This window comes from Lolium perenne, chromosome 1 (assembly GCF_019359855.2).
Source record: "Lolium perenne isolate Kyuss_39 chromosome 1, Kyuss_2.0, whole genome shotgun sequence".
Taxonomy (NCBI): domain Eukaryota; kingdom Viridiplantae; phylum Streptophyta; class Magnoliopsida; order Poales; family Poaceae; genus Lolium; species Lolium perenne.
In genome coordinates, this window is record NC_067244.2 from 132,923,116 (window position 1) to 132,947,412 (window position 24,297).

The 24,297-nt window shown below is 45.2% G+C and overlaps 3 protein-coding genes across 3 annotated transcripts; 2 read left to right on the forward strand and 1 right to left on the reverse strand.

Annotated features, from left to right (window-relative positions):
- The first annotated feature begins 2,428 nt into the window (after positions 1-2,428).
- On the forward strand, positions 2,429-5,639 carry LOC127302743 (uncharacterized). Its single transcript, XM_051333286.1, has 4 exons — positions 2,429-4,348; positions 4,736-4,960; positions 5,070-5,189; positions 5,279-5,639. Exons 1-4 carry the CDS (start codon positions 3,185-3,187, stop codon positions 5,327-5,329), a joined length of 1,560 nt encoding a protein of 519 aa, XP_051189246.1. The 5' UTR covers positions 2,429-3,184; the 3' UTR covers positions 5,330-5,639.
- A 1,236-nt stretch (positions 5,640-6,875) lies between these two features.
- On the forward strand, positions 6,876-10,984 carry LOC127302731 (monothiol glutaredoxin-S11). Its single transcript, XM_051333274.1, has 3 exons — positions 6,876-7,199; positions 8,007-8,081; positions 9,571-10,984. The coding sequence occupies exons 1-3, from the start codon at positions 7,020-7,022 to the stop codon at positions 10,789-10,791; spliced, it is 1,476 nt and encodes a 491-aa protein (XP_051189234.1). The 5' UTR covers positions 6,876-7,019; the 3' UTR covers positions 10,792-10,984.
- A 322-nt stretch (positions 10,985-11,306) lies between these two features.
- Positions 11,307-15,104, reverse strand: LOC127302751 (pentatricopeptide repeat-containing protein At4g21705, mitochondrial). The gene is made up of 2 exons (XM_051333294.2): positions 14,707-15,104; positions 11,307-12,690 (listed from the first exon to the last, which is right to left on the reverse strand). The coding sequence occupies exons 1-2, from the start codon at positions 15,043-15,045 to the stop codon at positions 11,497-11,499; spliced, it is 1,533 nt and encodes a 510-aa protein (XP_051189254.1). The 5' UTR covers positions 15,046-15,104; the 3' UTR covers positions 11,307-11,496.
- Positions 15,105-24,297: the final 9,193 nt, after the last annotated feature.

The following is a 24,297-nucleotide window of genomic DNA, read 5'->3' on the forward strand; positions in this document are numbered from 1 at the left end:
TTACCTAAAAACATCATAAAAAACATCATCGGCACAACTTCTCCCGTTCTCTGCCCACGCCGGCGTGACCAGCTTCACCTCCAATGGGCTCACCCTGGACGACCTCGTCACCCTATCAGGTACAAAATCGCTCAAGCACACCTTAGACAACGACATCAAGACCTGCTCGAACGACGAGATGCGGCGGCTCTGTTCAAGCGTCAACGGCTGATCGATCGATCGAGTGTAGTTCACCGTCGACCATGGGCATATGTAACACATGCATAGGGATCTTAGATGTATTAGCGACCTGATAATGGGATTTTGATTCATTTGTTCTTTGTTGTACTAGCTGAAAATCAAGTCCTCTGTTGTTTAGGCTGCACATAGATGACGACAAATGATATACATTGAGAGTGTCGTGTCGGCCATACGCTATATTGCGAAGGGAAGAGAAAGCTTGGCATGCTGGGGTTTTGCAGCAGATCAATGGTGATCTACTGATCTTGGTCGGGCACAACGTGGGGCAGTGGTCGAGAAGCGAAGTTTCAGTGCAAGAACTATGCGTTGGGGTCTCACGAGTTCTTAAAAAAAACATCTATGGTAAAACTCACTGTTTTCTGCCCTTTATACAGTGACTTGGCTGTTCGTACTATGCTCGGTTCAACGTCGTATTTTCCAACGTATAATTGCTATTGCTACTCTGCTACAGTTTTTTCAGTCACATTTTATGCAGTTATTGTATTAGAATATTTCATTTTCATTTACTTAGGCTGATGAGTTTTGTTGTTTGTCTTGCAGTTTTGTTGTTTGTATTAGAATATTTCATTTTCATGTTCACTCTGAATTCAAAAAGGTAAGAATCATTTTATTTTCAAAAGAATTAGGAGTGCTCGCAGTTTCGAAGAAAGAACTTGGATTTGGTTGTAGAAATGCCAATTAAGTACATGTTGATCCAGTTAAGATAAAAGTATTTTTTGGGTAGTCCTGGATGAGGAGGATGGATTTTTGGGTTATAGATTTACATTGTTCAAGCCCCGTAGTTGTGCACTACATTGTGCAACCATCTATTCATTATGAGCCAATGAACATTTCAGTGTTTACAGTTACCATTATCTTTTCTGCAGAATAATGGAAACAACTCATGAATTTCATTGGAGAAAGTGGGACCCTAGACTATATATTTTGCATTATAGCAACGAAGTTCTATGCAATAATCAATAGTCCAAGTTTATTGCTCCAAGAGTATCTTTATGTGTATTTTTCGTGCTAAACCTTATAAAAATAGGATACAAAAGGTGATCATTATGAAATAAAAATTACATGCACTCATATTGCTTTGTTTCCAATATGATTATAGTTTCTGATATGCCATTTTATGGTCTTCAGTGCACATGCACTTATATTGCTCTATTTTACTGCTACATTTTTCTTCAAATTATTTATTGCTACATTTTTCTTCAAATTTACATACTGATGATCACAATACCACGCTGATGTAAAAAGAGAAAGGAAAATCATGTTACATTGTATCTTTGTTGCACTTCTTGATCCCTGGATGCAAAAGATCACATACATAATTATGTGGCATTTGTATTTAATAGAAATATTGACCTAATTGAAATGCTATGCACATGAAAATAACATAAGCATGTTGTTCCTCAACTATATGGATGTATAAATTTACTATAATGCCAGAGTGATAGCTTTGCCGGATATAGAATCCATTGCCAGACGACCAAAAGGGGAGAGAGGAAAGAGAAGGTGGAAAAGGAGAAGTGATGATAGAACAAGAAAATATTTTGCGGTCGAGTTGCCATCAAATATTTACATGCGCAATGAACACATTAATTAAAGAAGCCGTGGCAACGCACGGGCATTCAACTATATTAGTAAACGAAGAGTATATTTATTCAAACTTTTTTCCTTTTTTTTGCAGATCACATAAGGAAAATATATTTCAATGCAAAATTGGTCGGACATGCTAGGCATATACTACATCCGTTTCAAGGAATAAGGCGTCTTTGTTTTACGAGCTTTTTGTTTGACCAAGAATTACTTCAAATAGATAAAGATTGTTTATATGAAATTAATATCATTAAAAAGTGCTTTTCAATACGAATCCAACGATACTAATTACATATAATATAATCAAGATTTTGTTGCTCAATTTTTATGGTCAAAGTTCGTCTTGGAATACGCGTGCGCCTTATTCCTTGAAACGGAGGTAGTATGTACTTGTATGGTTTTCTTCAGTATTTTCAGAGACCTACAAAACATTTCAATTCAATTTAAAAAAAAGAACCAGGACCACTGGTGTGCTCGTGTGCCAAGAGGTATTTTCGGAATATACTTGTTTTTGAACTTGTTCCCGACCGATTCCTTGAGAAGGAAAACAGGTTCGGTTGAACCGGCGATAAAAGTCCTAGTCGATTTCAACCTCGCCTTCTTCCCGTCCATCCAGACTATACACAGTTACACACACGCGCTTCCCCTCAACCTCTCGCTCGCACCTTCCTCCTCTTTCCGTCCACCCTCCGAAGCAAGCCAAAATCCAAAGCAAAGGCGCGGCCGGAATCCCCCGCCGCCGACGACCCTCCCCTCCCCCGCCGCCGCGTTGCCACCACATGGCCTCGCCGCCCTCGGCGCCATCCTCCTTCTCGCGCGCCTGCCTCCTCCGCTCCTCCTCCCCGAGCACCTTGCGCAGCCCACACCAGCCTCCTCCCCTGCCGCAGCAGCCTCGACCCGTCGTCGTCCTCTACTAGCCAGTAACCCCTCTCCATCTCTCCACTGCCGGTTCCCCCCCGCGCCGATTCGAGGAGGAGTCTAGGGTTTGCTGCTGCCGCCTTCCCGTGTCGGATTTGATGTCTAGGGTTGGTGCGACCGTCGAGGAGTTCGCGCTGCTGGGAAGGTTCCTCACGCTTTCTTCCATTCCCATGGCTGGAAAGATACGAATACGACCGTCCTCTGTACTAGGTTTTATTTCTGTAGTAGTGCTAGTTGCAGTCGTCATTTGTTAAGCTTGCAATCTTAGCGCTCGGAAGGAAGGAAACTAAGATCTCAAGTGTCGGTAGAGTTTTTTCTGGTGCTGATTTGAGAGAGCGAAAAGTAGTAGTCTGGAAGGTTGATTTGGTGGGGGATCTGTAAGCTGAAAAGAAGGGACCCCCTCGGTGGTGTTGCTGGTAATTTCAAGGGAACCTCCACCATGGTGGGGAAGGATCTGGTGCTGCAGCGGAACGGCAACGCAAGGGACATCCGCGAGATCGCCGCCGAGGCCACGCTCCGGGAGGTGCGGCAGAGCGGGCACGCCTACGTGGAGCTGCGGCGCGCGGGCAAGCGCGTCATCTTCTTCTGCACCATCTGCCTCACCGAGTGCTTCAGCGACAACGTGCTCTTCGACCACCTCAGGGGGAACCTGCACGCGCGGCGCTACGCCGAGGCCAAGCTCACGCTGTTCGGGCCCATGCCGTGGCCGTTCAACGACGGCGTGCTCTTCTTCAGCAACGCACACGAGGACGGGGACGGCCCGCTCGTGCTGGACTCGAGCTCCTCGCGGAACAACGGAGACCTTGCTCTGGTTCTCCATCCTGTGTTCTCGGGGACTGACGCTGAGGTGACGTCCAGGCTGAGAGACGGTTCAAGCTCCCGCCGTAATGGTGCCAGTGGTGGTGCGAATGGGGGACAGAATGGTAGAACTGCTGCTGCGGTAGCTGAAGATGATGCGCTGTCAAGCCGCAGCGGAACCGATGCTCAGCTTGTTATTCCCAGTGTGTTGGTAAAGGATGTTGTTCTGAACTTGCCTGCGCGTCTCCTTGGTCACGGAAACATTGCATACAAGATCGCCGAAGCTAGCGATGGCCGCAAGAAGATCAGCAAGATCTGGTGTGCTTGGGGAGGGCCAGAAGCCCCACATGATGGCTCTAACGGGTGTAACATCTACGAGCAATCTGGTTTCGCCGTAGTCAACTTCTCTTATGCGTATGAGCTGGGAAGGAAGTGGCCTTCTGATGATCAGGACCTTTCTATCTCCGCTGGATCTTTCTTTGTGATTGATGATGCGGGGCATCGTGGAAAGCGAAGGAAGAAGTCCTTTTCTGATCAAGAAGCATCTTCAGAAGAGTCGAATGGCCAGACAAACGGCACAAGTCAAGCTATCGTGGCTGGTTCCTCGAAAGGTACATCATGTAATCTTGAAGTCAGCCCCTTATCCAGCAAGTCTATGAGGAGGGAGCTGAGGAAGCAGAAGCGACTTGCTGCCGAGAAAGTCTGTGATATTTGTGGGCGAGCAATGCTTCCTGGAAAGGATGTCGCCACCTTGCTCAACTGCAGTACAGGAAACCTAGCTTGCAGCAGTAGAAACTCGAGCGGGGTTAGTAATTCCAAACACTGTTTATCAATTTTTCTCTTCAAGGCAACATGAGACATACTTGCTTTCCTTTACACAGAAAAACAGAAATAGAATACAATTAGAAAGTTAGATCTTCTAAAGTTTCTTTTGTGAGTAGAGAGCTAGAGATAACTTGTCTCACTGTTGAATTCTTTATCAACCAGAGATTCTTTTGTCCAATAAGATAAAGATCTTACAAACATATCTTTAGACCTTCTAAACTTTCTTTTGAGTAGATAACTAGAGATGCAAACTTGTTTCACTGTTAAAATCTTATCAAGCAGAGATTCCTTTTTTCTCAATAAGGCAAATATCTTACAAACATATCTTTGTTTTTCTCATCTACTAGCCTAAACATGAGTTTTGCAGGCTTTTCACCTATTTCACACTTCATGCCTATTGCACTGGACTATTCTGTGCCAATATGAGGTTCTGGCTGATCAAATTGCAAAGAAGGGGAAGAGCAAGCGAGGCAGAAAGGCCAAAACAGCGCCAAAGAGCAAAATAGAATCCATCCTTTGCCCAGAATGCCAGGGTACAGGAATTCATGTCGAGGGAGAAGAGCTTGAAAAGCCAACTATTTCCTTATCTGAGGTGTGGAGGAGCACATGATCCCCTGCCTACACTTTCTTCCATCTAACTTGTTTTGTCTCTACTTTTTTTGTGAATGAAACACGCTTGAAAACTGGATTCGTTTTGGCAGATGTTCCGCTACAAGCTGAAATCCATTGAAGCACATAAGGCGTGGATGAAGAGCCCTGAGGTGCTCAAGAACTGTTCCACTGGTCTTCACTTCCCTTCCGAACATCTGGAGGACTCCGAGGTATCTTCAGCTACACGGATTCCTATATTTCTTAATGATGTTGTTTGTGTCCAAACTGACTTTGGCCTGCATATCATCTTTTGTTATAGGAGCAGGTGATGCCGCTGAACTCTCTTCCTTTCTTTGGAGCTGACTTATAGAGGTCCATAAGCTCATGGACCGGGCCACGCCTACGCCAGAAACGAGTTCAAAGCTATATATTATGCAAGAGTTGTAAATCTACTACCGTAGAACAGCTGTAAATAAGCATGCCTGACTACACTGGAAACAGATGCTGACTTTATTTGCCTGTTCTGTAATCGTACTGTACGTATTTCCGTTAAGTTTACCTGTCTGTCCACAGTTGCAACCCAGCAAAACTGTGATAGACTGTTTTTTAGTAACCATATGTATACACGCGCACGCTGTTTATTTTGCTTTAATGGAGTCATAATCGCAACAATTTCTGCATCTCTTTGTTTTTAAGTTTGTTGTTATTGTCACTGCTGGGTGACTGGTGATTCCTGGCAGTGGCGGGGCAGCAATTCGGTTTGTCATCTTATCTCCGTGTTTGCATTGTTTGATTCTACTTTGTTATGTTGAGAGCGTAGCGCAGAGGACAAAATCTGTTGCGTTCCAGGAGAAAAGTAGGTATGATTCAGGAATGATTTTGTTCGTGGCAGATTGGTTCGCTTAAGCAATGACGAACTGAAACCGGTCAGCGTGATGCTAATCTAAGCTTGTTGTGTCTGCGGTTGTTGTTACATCAAGGCTTATTATTCTTCACTTCTTTGTAGTTCCTCCAATTCATATTACTTGATACTAAAATAGATATATCTATTAATTCCATTTGAGCATCAAGTAATATGGATTGGAGGGAGTATATTGAAGACACATACCAGTCTTACCCTCTTACAAGTTATCTCTTTCAGAGAAGAGATGTTTCCCCACGTAGCATTCGTAAGCATAGGTTGAGACATCGCCGCGTAAGTTCCTACCATTTATCTCTTCAACAAAGAGATGTTTCCCCGTGTACTATTCGCAAGCATACGTTGAGAGACATCACTGCGTAAACTCTCCCTTGTAATATCCACCATATATTTTCAGAGGAGAAAACGCAAACGAGATAAAGGAGAAGTGACAGAAAGAAAAGAAAAGCAGGCGAGATTGCTGGCACGACATGGATCTCAGCGAGATAATGGTGTCATCAGGAAGCCGCCGCTTGCAGCAGCGGCCTCACATTGATCAGGAAGATAACGCAGTATTCTTCAAAAGCATCATCGATCCAAACCATCCAGCAAACCCACACGCATCAATCAAGAAATCAAAGAGAAAAAAGCGAGGGGATGGGAAGACTATCACACTCTTGATTCCACAGATCTGATGAACTTGTCGAGGCAGCGCGCGCCGTGCGGGATTCACGCGAAGAGTTTGGTGGCGACTAGGGTTTCCTGCCGTCGGATGGCCGCTGAAATGCCCCAGATTTATAGGCTCGTGGGCCGGGAGCACCCGGACGGCGGCTGGACCCCACCGCCGCCGCGGCCACCGGCTTTTTGCCGGGCCGGCCACGTGGTTACACGTCAGACCCGTCCTTTTCCTCTTGGGCTCCTTAGCCCATTCTGGCCCAGGCCCAAATCGGCCCAAACCGGCTGCGGCCCCTTCTGGAATCTTCCGTCGCCGTCGCACCTCACGGGAGCGGAGAGGAAAACCCCAAGCCGCAACCCCTCGCCACGAGTCGCGTCCTCTCTCTCTCTCCTCCCCCAAATTTGCCTCCGCTGCTTTCTCGCCGCCGATTGTTCTGCTGAGGTTGCTTCGGAGGGAGCGAGGGAAGGAGACGCGCTGTACGCGGCGATGGCGAGCGGCGGCGGGGCGGTGAGGGAGGTGGGGTCGAGGGCGGAGCTGGACGCGGCGGTGGGCGGCGCGCGGGCCGCCGCGGTGCACTTCTGGGCGTCATGGTGCGAGGCCTCCAAGCAGATGGACGAGGTCTTCGCGCACCTCGCCGTCGACTTCCCGCACGCGCTCTTCCTCCGGGTACGCGCTCCCTAGCCCCCCGCCTTCCTGCCCTCTTCTGTATCGCGGTAGATTTGGGATCGGTTTCGGTTTATGGTGGATCGTGCTGCGTCGGCGCTGCTCTGGTGGCCAGATTCGCGGTTGCCGTTTAGGGTTCTGGTGTATGGTATCTGCCGCTATGTAGGTTACTTTTTTTTTGTATGTTTGATTATATGTTATGATTATGATGTTTACTTGGTACTAATACTGACTGCTAAGTTGTGATGCGACATACTCTGTCTGCTGAGTGTTTGAGTTAGCATCTGATGTGTATGCTGCTGACTAACTGGAAATGGAATCGAACCTAACTTGTAGTTGCAACATCTGGCACTCCACGTTAGGTTAAGGACTCAGTTAAGAGCATGAGATAACAGCTGAATGCAATCCCTTCATGTTTGAAACCCTTCGTTCTTCCTGTTAGGCTATCGACTCAGTTGAGACTGTGAGATAACAGCTGATGGCAACTGACTTGTGCTTGAAACCCTTCGCTCTTTCATCAAGTGAATTTTCAGTATCAAGTATGAGGTCAAATGTCCAACACTATAACTAATAGTATTTGCTACTGGTCCATTATCTGCTAGTTTCACCGAATGATGCCATCGGACGAAAATTTGAGTAAAGGCTGATCTAATAAGCATGTCACGTTGACAACTACCTTTCACTTGGTGTTCTTCAGTCAAATAATTATGAATCGTTCTTTCTGGCGCTGGTAAATCACGCGCCATTTGGTAATTTGGATATCTGAAGCCTTTTCTTGTTTATCCTTGTTACATTGGTAACTCCTATCAGGTTGAAGCTGAAGAACAGCCGGAAATTTCAGAGGCATATGGAGTTTCAGCAGTACCATACTTTGTTTTCTGCAAGGTATTCACTATATTTACTACTGCAATTCGTTTGTGTTAGTGAACCTTTTTTCAAATAGCTTATGTTTCATAGTTAATGCTGGTAGGTTTATGGTTCCACCATTCTTCCTTATTATTAAAGTTGAATTGCATGAGTTCCCTCGCCCACTTTTTAAGGCAAAGAAAATCAGCTACGTGCTCTGCCCTCATGATGAGGCACGTGTGTTGCTATTATTGTTAGGACCCAGTTTCAATCTGCACACACTTCTCTGAATTTACTCTAGCCTGCCTACCCTAAAGATACTGCTATGGATGTGTAGGTTACTTTGTCTCACCTAGCAGGGACGTACAGAGTTTTTTGCTTCTTTTGGTGAACTTTCTTAGTGGAATTATGTAGCATGTAGGCTGTTACCAGTACATCTCACTGGAGTACTGTGTGGACTATGAAATATTTTGTACGGCTATAACAGAAGTAATGCCTGTGATATTGTCAAGGGACCTCCTGAGATCAACATGCACAGTGTCTTAGATAGGCTAGTTACTAGTTATTCATGGCATCACTTGAAATTTAGTCATGGCTTCACTTGGAATTTTGGTGTTACTGTGAAATTACTTTGTAATGCCAATTGTAAGTGCCACATGACCTTTAGATTTCTGTATGATGTTTGCTCTACAAATATGTGAGGTTAGATTCTGAAAAAGGTCATGGTTGCTTAGCTTCTGGATTTTCTTCAATGCAGTGCCAAACATGTTTTATTGAATATCATGGAAGTTTCATGTGTTGCTTGCTTATTAAATTTGAATTGTGCGTCCCTTGTCCAGTTTTTAAGGCAAAAAGAACATCCATCATGTGCTTTGCCCTCATAATGAGGCATGTGTTGCTATTATTGTTAGGGCCCATTTTCAAACTTATAAGCATATTCAATAAGCAATGACATCAGTTTTGTGTGCCTGTCCCCTGTATACTGTGGAATAATGAAGTTAGGTATACACTTCACTGAATTTACTCTAGCCTGCCTAACTTAAAGGTTCTGTATGGATGTGTAAGTTAATTTAGTTCACCTTATAGTATGAATGTGCAATGATTCTTGCTTCTTTGGTGACTTTCGTTGTGGCATGATGTGGCATGTAGGTTGTTGCAGTTCATGTCACTGAATTGCTGTATAACCAGAGTAATGCCTGTGATATTGTCACGGGACTTCCTGAGGTTGGGCATGCACAGTGTCTTCTTAGCTAGGCTAGTTAGGCATGATTTCACTTGGAATTTTGGTGTTACTGTCAATTTCCTTTGTAATGTAAATCGTGCGTTGCCACTTGCCACACAACCTTTAGATTTTCATATGATGTTCTCTGCCAATATGTGAGGTTAGCATGTGAAAGAGGTCATATTTGCTTAGCTTTTGGATTTCTTCAATGCAGTGCCAAATATGTTCTATTGAATGGGTTGGAAATTTTATGTGTTGTTTTATTTGTAAGAGGTTGTCATCTGTGCATGGTTTATCTGTTTTCAGGATGGCAAGACTGTTGATACTCTGGAGGGTGCAAATCCAGCCAGCCTGGCCAATAAGGTTGCAAAGTTAGCTGGGCCTGCCAATGTTGCTGAGTCTGCTGCACCTGCTAGCCTGGGGGTTGCTGCTGGGCCTGCTGTGCTTGAAAAGGTCCAACAATTGGCACAGCAAAATGGATCTTCAGCTGCTGAAAGTGCAACTGCTCTGAATAAGCGATTGGAGCAGCTTGTCAATTCCCATCCTGTCATCTTATTTATGAAGGGAAATCCAGACGAACCAAGGTGTGGTTTCAGTCGAAGAGTGGTTGACATTTTGAAGCAGGAAGGTGTTGAGTTTGGGAGCTTTGATATCCTTGGAGATAATGAAGTACGTGAAGGAATGAAGAAGTTCTCTAACTGGCCAACGTTTCCTCAGTTGTACTGCAAAGGTGAGCTGCTTGGTGGATGTGATATTGTTATTGCTATGCATGAAAGTGGTGAGCTGAAGGATGTGTTGAAGGAGCACAACATTCCTCTCCGCCCACAAGGAAGCAAAATTGAGGAGCCAGTGATATCCGAGTCTACAGGTGAAAAGAGTCCTGAACCAATTGGGCTTACTGAAGCTCAGAAAGCTCGTTTGGAGAGCCTCACTAATTCTAACCCAGTGATGATATTTATAAAAGGTTCACCTGAGGAGCCCAAGTGTGGATTCAGTGGGAAGGTCATTCATATTCTTAAGCAAGAGAAGATTCCTTTCTCAAGTTTTGACATTCTTTCAGATGATGAGGTTAGGCAGGGCCTAAAGGTTCTATCGAACTGGCCTAGCTACCCTCAAGTGTACATAAAGGGTGAACTGGTTGGTGGTTCTGACATAGTGATGGAGATGCATAAGAGTGGGGAGCTAAAGAAGGTTCTGTCCGAGAAAGGGATTATTCCGAAAGACAGCCTAGAGGACCGACTAAAGGCCTTGATTTCCTCATCCCCAGTGATGCTGTTCATGAAGGGCAACCCAGATGCTCCACTTTGCGGCTTTAGTTCGAAAGTTGTGAATGCATTGAGAGGAGCAGGGGTCAGCTTTGGGTCCTTTGACATTCTATCTGATGAGGAAGTCAGGCAAGGTCTGAAGACTTACTCGAACTGGCCCACATTTCCCCAGCTCTACTACAAATCAGAACTGGTGGGGGGTTGTGACATTGTTCTTGAGATGGAAAAGAGTGGAGAGTTGAAGTCCACTCTTTCGGAGTAGCAGATATTTTGGTGATATAATATTGATGGCTTATCGTGTTTTCAGCAAACGTCCTATATCAAGTTGCTCTATTGGTGGCATTTTTATGCCGATGTATTCATAGATCCATGTTTTAAACTTGGATATCCTAGTGCTACGTTGGTTGAACTGTGACAACTTCAGAAGAATAACTTGAAAACCTCTTTTAAGTGCCTGTTTTGGTCTTCTTATATTACCCTGCTTTATTTTTTGCTGCCTTGGCTCTGAATGGATGTTGCAAACATGTAAACTAGTACTTCTGTTCCCTAATGTAAGAGGCACTCCCTCTGTCTTGTTGCTGCAATACTGATCTGGGGGAGTAGTGTTTGCAGTTAATAGATGTATGCTTCATAACGTTTAGGAGTGCCTGTGTATGTCTCTTCTGATCGCATAGTTGGAAATATGTCACCATTTTTTTAGGCCTACCTCAAGTTGGAGATGCGAAATGGAACAGTGCTGTAGCTATGCAATTGTTTCAGTAGACTGTCTCGCAAAGATTTGACAGAATTGGCACGATGCTACAAAACCATCAAGAACTAGGAAACAATTTGTTTGTGGCAAATTACAGGCCCAGGTAAAAACTATGAAGTTCTTGTGACTAGATAGACTACATGGTGCAGCACAGTACATCAACCCCAAATCGTCCTAAAGGCCCCGTTCCATTAATAATCACAAGTCCAAGCAACATTATCCTGATGCTTTTGTTGAGCTTGGAGCTTCTTCCTCTGCACCTCCAGCCTCTCTCATACGAGCCCTTGACAAAGCCTCCGTCATATCTGAGTTCATAGGCATAGCAGCTTGCAGCAGATGAATGAAATTTTCAACATCCTTGAGTTCACCTTCGTCTCCAAGATACTTCAGGATCATCTGAATCATTGCAGCCCTCGGGACCCAACCACTGTTAGGAGAATAAACACAAAGGGCATTCTTTATTAGCTCATACGCTTTCGCAGCATCACCTTTCTCCGCATACCCGATTGCCACGATGGCCCAACTGGTTGAAGGAGGCGTCTTCCTCTTCTTCAAGAAGTCATCAAGCAGCGCCTCGGCCTTGTCCAGCATGCCCTTCTGCCGGTATCCGGTGAGCAAAACATCTGGGACATGGAAGTCGAACGCGTTTTCACTCGACTCCCACTCTTTCAACAAGGCCTCTGCTTCTTCGATTTCATCAAGCTTCACAAGCATTGCAAGCATTGTAGTGTAGTCCTTATTAATATGCCTCTTGCAGTTTGACATCTGGAGTGCCCAGAGCCTCTTCACCTCTGACTTGTCCTCCAGCTGGCCGTACAGAGATATCAGGTGGTTATAGTTATCTGAATCTTTTATGTCAATTTTTGCTTCTGATTTTTTTAAGGCAGAGATTGCCTTGTCCCTAAGATTCCCCTTGATGTAGTTGCTCGCCACAACGGCATAGGTGTTCGAGTCAACAACAATTTGAGGCTCACACTCCATATCTTCCAGGGTTTTCTCCATGCCGAAAAAATCTGCGCGTGTGCCGTACGAGTTTATGCATATTCTGTAGCTGAAGTTGTCAGGCATGATACCATTGCTTTTCATCTCTGCAATCACTGAAGGGACCTTCTCATGCTGTCCTATGTTAGTATACAGGCCCATGAGGTTGTTATAGGGGAGACTACTGAACACAAAACCCAGCTCTTTCATCTTCTGAAAATGAGCCAAGGATTCGTCAACTAGGTGTTCTCGTGTGTAGCAGTTCAGGAGTGCACCGTAAGGTTTCTCCGTCTTATCTTTATCAGGCAGATTACTGAAGTAGGCTTCTGCTGCTCCCACTCCATGAACTTGACCGACCAAATCCAGGTGAACAGCATGATCCTTTGGCAAAAATTTGACATGACCCTTAGCACTCATCCACTCAGAGACCTGTGCAAAGTAAAGGTTCATTCAAGAACACATAAAACTCCATAAAATTACTGGCAAGAAAACATAGGAAATAATTTTCGTAAAATAAGTGTTAAGGTCTACATGCTGCACCCCTGGTTAGCAAGGTTTGTCACTAAATCTAAAGGCTAAAGGAGATGCAGGTTGATCTGCACAGAAGTATTATTAACTAAAGATCAGATAGTTTAAAAAAACTAGAGTAGATTAAACTCCTCATTTTACAATTATGTGCACAAGTCAAATGAAAGAAATTGAACAAGTTAGTTCCATTATTTATGTGCTGTGCTTAGTACTTGGGTCAGCTAGTCGCATACAGTCATAGAGCTCTTTCTAAGTACACTTAAATCAATTCCAACCGAATTGACTTGCCTACACTAGTGTTTCAGAGTGAGAGTACTAAGACAAATGTTAGGGAATACCCTTATTTGAGCGGTAATATCGTAATCGTAAAAAACAATAATCGTTTCACCGCTTTATCTAGTTAATTTCCTTCCTCCTATCTAGAAATCGATTGATTTCAGGTGGCTTCCTCAATTTGACATTGTGGCCGCATCATCTCCATGACACCGTCAGCACCGCAGCCTCGGTTCTTCTTGCTGCCGTTATAGTATGGTCAGCCGATTCTCGCCGCCACACTTGTTGCCGTCTTTCACTGCTCAACTCGTCCCTGCCCACATGGTGAAACACAACCAATCTGCATGCTTTGGCTGCCCGCTGCCAGTCCACGGTTGGCCTCACCAATCCCTACCCACAACTGATCCTCATGCTTTGGTTGCAGGCCCAACCCCCATGTCCGTGTGACTTCAGGTTGTTTCAGTTTTTTTTTTAACCTAGGTTGTTTCAGTTTTTGTGAATATTGTTTGTATTCTGGTGCCAAACTTCCAATTCCGTGTGAAGAAAACCCAGAATGTCATGTGCAGAATAGGTTGCATACGGTGTCTCCTTTTCAGAAGATGAAAGAGCTGGGTTTTGTGGAGAAGAAGTGGCGCCGGTACAAGGGTTCATAAAATCGGGCTCATGCTCCGTGGCTGTAGTTTGTGGAGAAGTGGTTCACGCTTTATGTCAATTTTAGACTTGTTTGAGATTGGGTGACCAAGTAACCTAGCGCACTGGCGGAATGAGGCAGTGCAGGCTGTTTGGGTGGCAGAGGAAGCAGCAGCATGCTAGCATGACTGGTTGACAGGGGTCGAGTAAGGCAGCAACAGCACGGCGCATGTCGGGGAGAAGGCAGCAGCGTTCACATGGAGACGGCAGCGTCATTTGGCGGGCTAATTAGAATTATTAGGAATAAACATCATCAGCGACCGTAATAGCAAGAAAAAAAATACTAAACTAACCCTTCTAATGAATGGTAGAATTTACTAGTACTCCACCTCATAAGATGGAAAATAGGGTACTGTAGAAAGTCTCAGTCATAACATGCGACTCAAAATGCCATCTTATTTGTGTCCAAGGCTTCTTTGAATTGAAGGATTATGAATGAAGGGTCCTAAACCATAGGGGGTTTTCCTATAAGTGTTCTTTGGATCATAGGATTGCCAAAGTGGTATGGAATACATTCCTGTGCACCCAATTTCATAGGAATGTATGCATGAGCTCAAACCTCATTTCTGTTTTTTTTTCCTTTTGAAAAATCCAGTTCACGTTGTTTCTATCTCTCTAGTTCCCCTCTTAATTCCTCCAAAATTACCTGCTTATTCTCCAAGCACCTTCCAAAGGAATCACTTACTACTAAATTCTTATTCTTTACGATTTTGTAGGAATTCGCAAGTAGTTCCGAACCTGTATTGCAAGAGGCCCTAAATGTGATTCACGTGATTATATACGGCATGTCAAGAATTCGACACAGATAATCATTTCAGAAATGCCTATAGATTGCAAGAAATTTCAAGTAGTATTTCGCTGCAGGAGATAAATAAATGGGCACGCAGAGGCAGGGGAAGTTACTGCCGCATTTCATCGAATAGCTAGGCAGCACGGGGAGGGTATTAGTATTACCTCGAGGGCCTGGCGGTGGCGGCGGCGCTTGCGGAGCTCTTTGACGACGCGCTCCAGCTCGACTGGGCGGAGGCGGTTCCCGGTCTTCTCCGCCCAGCGCTCGATCTCCGGCACCAGGAGCGTGCCCGGGTGGCCCAGCGGCCACAGCGTGGACTGTAGGCTCAGCGACCGCCGCGCCGGCCTCTCGGAGCTGTAGGTGCGACTGCGAGGAGAGGATGCGGTCCGCGTGGGGAGGAGAAGAGGAGTGGGGTTGTGGGAGCGGGATCTGCAGTGGAAGAGCCTCCCGCGGCCGAGGCGGAGGAGGCGGCGCCCGGCGGCGAAGAGGGAGGAGGAAGCCATGCTGTGGAGGGGTTTCTTTGCGGGTTTGGGTTTAAGAAAACGGTTTTGATAATTCTCAGTAAACTGAGATTTAGGTTAGAGCATCTCCACCGGCGCTCCCCAAATAGGCACCGGCAGAGACATCGATACTGTTGTATGGGAGGCGCTGACATTGCATCCTCTATTTGGGATGTTGTTTCCATACCGGCGACCCCACGGCGGCCCCAAAACTTTGTTTTTTTTTACAATATTTTAAAACAACATATCAATCACATTTTATTCATACTATATTTAGTTACTCATACAACCACACAAATATAAATTTCTTTGGCGAATGAGTCGCGTCGTCGAAGAAGTAGTCGGTGTCAAACAGCATTGCGCCGGCTTGATGTTTCTCCTATTGCTTGGCTTTTAGCCGCCGCGCCAGGGCACGACGAACAAAGGCTGGCGAACGCAGAGCAAGCTCGTCAGAATCAACTAATGTTGTTGCCGCCGGACAGTCTCAGCGTACTGCTCCTCCGTGAACAACTGCACCATCATCTCGTCGTCATTGTCCATCGCGGCAATCCGACGAACACCTTACGGGCGGGGCGGTTGTGCGACGGTGGCGGTGAGCTCTGTTCCGGACGAAACAACGGCTGCCGATTGAGGGGGTGGCAGCCGTGTCGATGGACGGCGGTTTCTGGATAGGCGGCAGTGTCTATTGCAAGCAGGGGAGCGCGACGGCGACGGTGACGATCTAGAGCGGTGGGAGTCGGCTCGGGCATGGGTAGGAGGTGGGGAAAGCGGTGCGTCTGGCTACCAGGCGGAGCCCACGCGGGTTTTCTGACGTGTCGCGAGGCGCCGACGCGCCCGATCCGTGCCCTCTACGAAAGGCCGGGCCGGCATGGGGTTGATGGGATTCGTAGCATAGAAAACAAAAAAATTCCTACCGCAAGAACGAAAACACAAGCCAAGATCTAATCTAGTAGACGGTAGCAACGAGGAGATGAAGAGACTAACCCTCGAAGATCGTAAAGCTTAACGAGATTAGATCTCGGGGTGGATGTAGTCGATCACTTGTCGCTTGCAAAAGCGCGTAGAAGATCTTGACGGTGCCACAATCGGGCAGCACCTTTGTACTCGGTCACACGTTCGGTGTTAATGAAGACGACGTCCTCCTCCCCGTTCCAACGGGCAGCGGAAGTAGTAGATCTTCCTCGGAATCCCGGCAGCACGACGGCGTGGTGGCGGTGGTGGTGGAGAACTCCGGCAGGGCTTCGCCTATGCGCTGCGGGAGTATTATGTGGAGGAGGGGCGCTAGGGTTTGGGGAGAGGCTAGGGTTTGGGGCGCCGGCCACTTGGGGGATGCGGCCAAGGAGGCTTGGTGTGGCCGGGCCCCTCTCCTTGCTCCTCATTATATAGGTGGAAGCCCCCAAGAGTTGTAGTCCAAGTCTTCAAATAAGACCCCAACACCAAAACTTGCCATAGGTGGGAAACCTACTCAAGATGGGAGTCCTACTCAAGGTGGGACTCCCACCTTTCCTTGAGGGAGGGTGGCCGGCCACCTTAGGTGGAGTCCACCTGGGACTCCTTCCCCTTAGGGTTGGCCGGCCATGCTAGTGGAGTCCCTCCGGGACTCCGCCTTCCATAGTGATTTCTTTCGGACTTTTCTAGAACCTTCTAGAACCTTCTAGAAATGCACCGGTTCATTTTCAAACTTATAAAATGACTTCCTATATATGAATCTTATTCTCCGGACCATTCCGGAACTCCTCGTGATGTCCTGGATCCCATCCGAGACTCCAAACAAAATTTCGAACTCCATTCCATATTCCATATCTACTTAAACGATATCAAACCTTAAGTGTGTCACCCTACGGTTCGCGAACTATGCAGACATGGTTGAGACTTCTCTCCGACCAATAACCAATAGCGGGATCTGGAGATCCATAATGGCTCCCACATATTCAACGATGACTTAGTGATCGAATGAACCATTTACATACGATACCGATTCCCTTTGTCACGCGATATTTTACTTGTCCGAGGTTTGATCATCGGTATCTCTATACCTCGTTCAACCTCATATCCTGACAAGTACTCTTTACTCGTACCGTGGTATGTGGTCTCTTATGAACCATTCATATGCTTGCAAGCTAATTAGACGACATTCCATCGAGAGGGCCCAGAGTATATCTATCCGTCATCGGGATGGACAAATCCCATTGTTGATCCATATGCCTCAACTCATACTTTTCGAATACCTAATCCCACTTTTATAACCACCCATTTACGCAGTGGCATTTGATGTAATCAAAGTACCCTTCCGGCATAAGTGATTTATATGATCTCATGGTCGAAAGGACTAGGTAACTATGTATCGAAAGCTTATAGCAAATGAACTTAATGACGTGATCTTATGCTACGCTTAATTGGGTGTGTCCATTACATCATTAACATAATGACATAACCTTGTTATTAATAACATCCAATGTTCATGATCATGAAACTATGATCATCTATTAATCAACAAGCTAGTTATACAAGAGGCTTACTAGGGACTCCTTGTTGTTTACATAACACACATGTATCAATGTTTCGGTTAATACAATTATAGCATGGTATATAAACATTTATCATAAACACAAAGATATATAATAACCACTTTATTATTGCCTCTTGGGCATATCTCCAACAGGGGTTGCCGATGCTGAAAGTGCATGGAGCCCCATGTGTGGTTTTGGTAATTAATGACAATCTCTATGAACTAATGTTTGCATTGAGTTATATTTGTAGGAGTTGTCCATAGGCAATGCTTGAACCATATGTTGGCTTCAAGGTTGCAATAACAAGAAATTGATGAAGAATATTAAATGTCAAGTATGTCTTGAAGATGAAGATGAAGTGAGCCCTCAAGTTTAACTTAAAGACATCAACATGATGAAGAATGAAGAAATGAAGTGCAAGTTCAAGATGAGTCAACTCGAAGAAATCATTTGCTTGAAGCTTGTCATCCATATGGTGTTGATGTCTACGGGTGCTTGTATTCTTGTAGATAGTGTTGGGCCTCCAAGAGCAGAGGTTTGTAGAACAGCAGCAAGTTTCCCTTAAGTGGATCACCCAAGGTTTATCGAACTCAGGGAGGAAGAGGTCAAAGATATCCCTCTCAAGCAACCCTGCAACCACAAAGCAAGAAGTCTCTTGTGTCCCCAACACACCTAATAGGTGCACTAGTTCGGCGAAGAGATAGTGAAATACAAGTGGTATGAATGAATATGAGCAGTAGTACGGCGCCAGAAAAGTGCTTGCTGGCGTGCAGTTGATGGTAGTAATATTGCAGGAAGTAAAGATGCAGTAAAACAGTAAACAAGCAGCGATAGCAGTATTTAGGAACAAGGCCTAGGGATCATACTTTCACTAGTAGACACTCTCAACATTGATCACATAACAGAATAAATAGATAGATGCTAGACTCTACACCCTCTTGTTGGATGATGAACACCACTAACTGTGTAGGATTACACGAACCCTCAGTGCCGGAGTTAACAAGCTCCACAATATTCAATGTTCATATTTAAATAACCTTAGAGTGCATAACAGATCAACATAACCAAACCAAGTACTAACATAGCATGCACACTGTCACCTTCACACTACGAAAGGAGGAATAGATCACATCAATACTATCATAGCAATAGTTAACTTCATAATCTACAAGAGATCACAATCATAGCCTACGCCAAGTACTACAAGATGCACACACTGTAACCATTACACCGTGCAGGAGGAATAAACTACTTTAATAACATCACTAGAGTAGCACACAGATATATTGTGATACAAAACACATTGCAATCATAAAGAGATATAAATAAGCACTTCACTATGCCATTCATAACAGTGAATAAGTATTCTGTGAAATATAGCCTAAGAGACCCACACGGTGCACACACTGTCACCTTTACACACGTGGGACAAGGAGTCTCCGGAGATCACATAAGTAAAACCCACTTGACTAGCATAATGACATCTAGATTACAAGCATCATCATGTGAATCTCAATCATGTAAGGCAGCTCATGAGATTATTGTATTGAAGCACATAGGAGAGAGATGAACCACATAGCTACCGGTACAGCCCCGAGCCTCGATGGAGAACTACTCCCTCCTCATGGGAGACAGCAGCGTTGATGAAGATGGCGGTGGTGTCGATGGAGAAGCCTTCCGGGGGCACTTCCCCGTCCCGGCGGCGTACCGGAACAGAGACTCCTGTCCCCCAGATCTTGGCTTCGCGATGGCGGCGGCTCTGGAAGGTTTTCCGTATCGTGGCTCTCGGTATCGAGGTTTTAGGTCGAGGAGGCTTAAATAGGCGAAGAGGCGGAGTCGGAAGGGCTGCGGTGGCCCCACACAATAGGGCGGCGCGGCCAGGGCCTGGGCCGGGCCGGCCTGGCGTGTGGTGGCCCTGTGGCCCCTCTCTGCTGGCTCTCGGGTGTTCTGGAAGCTTCGTGGAAAAATAGGATGCTGGGCGTTGATTTCGTCCGATTCCGAGAATATTTCCTTACTAGGATTTCTGAAACCAAAAACAGCAGAAAACAGGAACTGGCACTTCGGCATCTCGTCAATAGGTTAGTTCCAGAAAACGCATCAAAACGATATAAAGTGTGAACAAAACATGTAGGTATTGTCATAAAACTAGCATGGAACATAAGAAATTATAGATACGTTTGGGACGTATCAAGCATCCCCAAGCTTAGTTCCTACTCGCCCTCGAGTAGGTAAACGATAACAATAATAATTTCTTAAGTGACATGCTACCAACATAATCTTGATCAACATTATTGTAAAGCATATGAGATGAATGCAGCGATTCAAAGCAATGATGGAGACAATGAATAAACAACTGAATCATATAGCAAAGACCTTTCATGAATAGTACTTTCAAGACAAGCATCAATAAGACTTGCATAACAGTTAACTCATAAGCAATAAATTCAAAGTAGAAGGCATTGAAGCAACACAAAGGATGATTAAGTTTCAGCAATTGCTTTCAACTTGTAACATTTATATCTCATGGATAGTTGTCAACATAAAGCAATATAACAAGTGCAATAAGTAAACATGTAAGAATCAATGCACACAGTTGACACAAGTATTTGCTTCTAAGATAGAAAGAATAGGTAAACTGACTCAACATAAAGTAAAAGAAAGACCCTTCGCAGAGGGAAGCATGGATTACTATTTTTGTGCTAGAGCTTTTATTTTGAAAACAAGAAACAATTTTGTCAACGGTAGTAATAAAGCATATGCATTATGTAAATTATATCCTACAAGTTGCAAGCCTCATGCATAGTATACTAATAGTGCCCGCACCTTGTCCTAATTAGCTCGGATTACCTGGATTATCATCGCAATACATATGTTTTAACCAAGTGTCACAAAGGGGTACCTCTATGCCGCCTGTACAAAGGTCTAAGGAGAAAGCTCGCATTGGATTTCTCGCTTTTGATTATTCTCAACTTAGACATCCTGTAAGGGTACATTGCCCCTATGTGTGGTTTTGGTAATTAATGACAACCCCTATGGACTAATGTTTTCATTGAGTTTATATGAAGGAATATTCCATAGGTTCTACTTGTTCTCCATGTGTTGGATTCAAGTATGGATGCCATGAAGATAAAGATATACCTTGTGTATTGGCATCAAGATCATCGTTTTGAAGATACATATGTGATATGATCAAGAAGAAGAAATGAAGATGGTGTTCTTATGTGGAACCGAATATTAGCCATGCTCTATCCAATGAGATAAGCAATGAATGATCAAGATCTTGAGAGCTTGATTCCAAGTGAAGAATTCTTTATACACCTCAAGATAGTATGATAGAGCATGAGAAGATACAAGTTTGAGTTGGGCAAGTTCAAGTTGAGCATCTTGAGTGGATCACATACTTGAAGCTTGCCGTCCATTTGGTGATGATGGACATGTGAAGATGTGCATCAATGAAGCTTTCCCATCATTGTGTATGGGGGAGCATTTGTGAGTATACACGAAGCGACAATGATCAAGTGATGGGATGCGCAAGGCAAAGGTATGACCTTGATAGGTTTTCCTTTTACCGGTCTCGAGGTGGTTGATGGGAGACCGGATTATAGGATAGATAGCCGCACTATCAAGAGGGGCTTTCGGTTGGGTAACTTGATCACATCGTCTTAGGGAGCTCAATCCTTTGCATACTTTGCATATTCTTATTGCTTCTTGGTATTTCTCAGTGTGAGGTTCTTGAGCTTGTTGCTAGCTTTACAACAAGCACAAGTTCATCGAAAACGGAGTTCGCATGCATCTTCTATTGCATTTTCAAGGTTGGGTGATTTTACCGGTTATTCATGATATAAGGTTGTACCTTTTATATTCATGATAAAATCCCCTCCTACAGATTCTTGGGTTTTCACTTTCCATAAGATAGCATTCGTTGTTATCTTCCAAACAAAATTGGTTTCATGCGATTCGGAGTTCGGGAGCATTTGTTATTAAAGAAAAGGGAAAAAGGAAAAAGAATAAAAAGAAAAAGGGGGAAGGGGCCAGCCGGCCGGACCGGCCCAGCCGCCGGCCCACCCGGTCGAAACCGGATCCGGCGCTGGTGCCATCCGGCCCGTGTCCAGGGGCCTCTGGCCCTTGACCGGTCGCAGGCCCGGTCCGTGACCGGCCTGCCCGGCGCCCACCCGGCCCGGCCGGATTCCGCACTGGGCCGCCTCGCGCCGCTCGGCCCACGCGGCCGCCTCCCCCGCGCGGCCCTCCCTCCGTGCCGCCCACACGCGGTGGGCCGCCTTGCTCGCCCGGCAAGGCCCACTCGCCCCCGCGCCAGCCCAGCTCGCCCGCGCTCCTTGCTCTCCCGCCGCTCCCAGCGCTGCCTTGCCCTCCCGGCTGGTGGGCCGGCCCGACCGGGCTGCTAACCGGCCTGGCCGGCTGCTGCTCCGGTCGGCCGGCCTGGCAGCCGGCTGGGCCGATTTTTCTGGCCTTTTTTATGCGATTTTCACTTAGTTTTTCCCCCAACGGTTATTTTTCTTCTTGGACTATAAATAGGCCTTCTTCCACCTTTAGACCTGCAGTTCTTCCTATTCTCTCTCCTCCATTGCTACTATTTGAAGAACTTGCTCTCCCCCTTGATTCCTCCAACCATTCTTGCTCATATTTGAGGATTTGAGAGAGGGGATCTAGATCTACACTTCCACCAATCCATTTCTTCTCTAAGTGAGGAAATCTCTTGGGATCTAGATCTTGGAGTCTTTGGTTGACTTTTCCACTTGTTCTTCCTCTCCAATCTCATCCTAGCATTCGTTGCTTTGGTGGGATTTGAGTGTGAAGGACTTGAACACCTCCGGTGTTCTTGCTTTGCATCATTGCATAGTGTTGAGCTCTCCACCACGATTTGTTCGAGTGAGAGACCGTGAGCTTGTTACTCTTGGAGGGTGACCTCCTAGTTGGCTTGGTGGGTGTCCCGGTGATCTCTTCGTGGAAGATTGTGAAGGGGCCCGGACTTCTCCTTCGTGGAGCTTGTGAAGTGGTTGTGGAGCTTGCCATCTCCGGAGCGGAGGAAAAGCTAACCATAAGGAAAGGGCCATAATCCTTCGTGGGTGTGGTTCGGAGAATAGGGTGAGCCTTCGTGGCACGGGGAATCCTTCGTGGGACCTCCACTCCTCCAAACGTGACGTACCTTGTTGCAAAGCAAGGGAACACGGGAATACATCCTCGTCTCCGCGTGCCTCGGTTATTTCTATACCCGAGCTCTCTTTCCTTGTGATAGCCATCGTGCTTGAAGTACATATATCTTGCTATCACTTGTGCTACATATATCTTGTGCCTATCTTGCTTAGCTCTAGTTGCTATTGTTACACTTAGTTGAGCTTAGCATATTTAGGGTTTGTGCTTGTAATCTAAACGATAGTTTAATTCCGCATTCTTACAAGACAAATCCGCAAGAGTTTGTAATTGCCTATTCACCCCCCCCCTCTAGGCGACATCTCGATCTTTCAATTGGTATCAGAGCAAGGTCTCTCCTTGTTTTAGGCTTCACCGCCTTGAGAGTAAAGATGTCGGCTAGTAATTTAGTGCACAATGACACAATTATCTTTGTTGGCACAAATTACCATTTGTGGCGAAATTGCTTGCTTTGTAAACTTCGGACCTTGTGTCCAAACATTGAGCAATTTCTAGATGTAGGTTTTTCTCCTCCGATGGATCCTCAAAATCTATCTTTAGAGGATGAGAAAAACTTACATCTTGAAGCTCAAGTATCTAATGAGGTTTTATTCTCCTTGAGACCCGATTTTCGTAGGTTCTTGATATATATAAAGCGAAAGTCGTCTCATGAGATGTGGATCAAGCTTAAGGAAATGTTTGGTGGATCCACTTCTCATTTGGTCGGTGGTGACTCCGAGGAGCTCTCTTCTTCTTCACATCATGAAGAGCTCCAAGTTGCTTCCACCTCCGGCCGTGATGAGTCATCATCTTCTTCCACTTCACCAACGTGTTGCAAGACACAAGGTAATGATATGGTGAGTGGTGAGGGAAATTGCAATGTTGATATTGTGCTCAATAGTGATGACTCTTCATCTCTATCTCATTGCAATGTTTCCTCTTTGGACTTAAACACATCTTGCATTGAAAATAATCTACATGCTTGTGTTGATAGTCCTTGCATATCATGTGTAAATTGCTTACATAGATCTCATGAGGATATGTTTGCCTTGTCTTGCTCCCATAATCAAAATGTTTCTATTTCCTCTAGTTGCTTGTTGACTAACATTGTAGAGGAAACCGAACACTCTATGGATCAAGACATGATTTCAAATGAGGATTCAAGAATATCTTCATCTTCATCCTCCGGTATGCACATGTGCCTTATGGCAAATGGACCAAAGGTATCTCCTACTTTGACTCCTAACACATCCTCTAATGATGAGAGTGATGATGATGATAATGATGAAGAACATAATATCTTGGTGCATGATATGGCAATGGTATATGCTTCTCTTCGTGGTAATAAAGAAGCTCGTGCTTATCTCGAACACTCTATGGATACCTTGAATAAATATAGGGAAACCATAGTGGAGTTGGAGTCCCATGTTGAAAATGGGGAAATGAGATTCACTCTCCTCAAGCATGAGCTAAAAGATGAGAAGCATGCTAATTTCATGCTTACACAAAAAATTGAATCCTATATGCATGAAAATGAGAAAACTATTGTTGATGCTTGTGCTACTAACTCAAATTCTTGTGAAGCATCGACCTTAAA

Bases quoted from the DNA above. Each gene is read 5' to 3' on its own strand.
- LOC127302751 (XM_051333294.2), bottom strand. From the start codon at position 15,045: ATGGCTTCCTCCTCCCTCTTCGCCGCCGGGCGCCGCCTCCTCCGCCTC. The intron at 12,691-14,706 runs GTAATACTAATA...TACTTTGCACAG, and splicing joins GCCACCGCCAGGCCCTCGAG to GTCTCTGAGTGGATGAGTGC.
- LOC127302731 (XM_051333274.1), top strand. From the start codon at position 7,020: ATGGCGAGCGGCGGCGGGGCGGTGAGGGAGGTGGGGTCGAGGGCGGAG. The intron at 7,200-8,006 runs GTACGCGCTCCC...AACTCCTATCAG, and splicing joins CGCACGCGCTCTTCCTCCGG to GTTGAAGCTGAAGAACAGCC. The intron at 8,082-9,570 runs GTATTCACTATA...ATCTGTTTTCAG, and splicing joins CATACTTTGTTTTCTGCAAG to GATGGCAAGACTGTTGATAC.
- LOC127302743 (XM_051333286.1), top strand. From the start codon at position 3,185: ATGGTGGGGAAGGATCTGGTGCTGCAGCGGAACGGCAACGCAAGGGAC. The intron at 4,961-5,069 runs GTGTGGAGGAGC...TCGTTTTGGCAG, and splicing joins CAACTATTTCCTTATCTGAG to ATGTTCCGCTACAAGCTGAA. The intron at 5,190-5,278 runs GTATCTTCAGCT...CTTTTGTTATAG, and splicing joins AACATCTGGAGGACTCCGAG to GAGCAGGTGATGCCGCTGAA.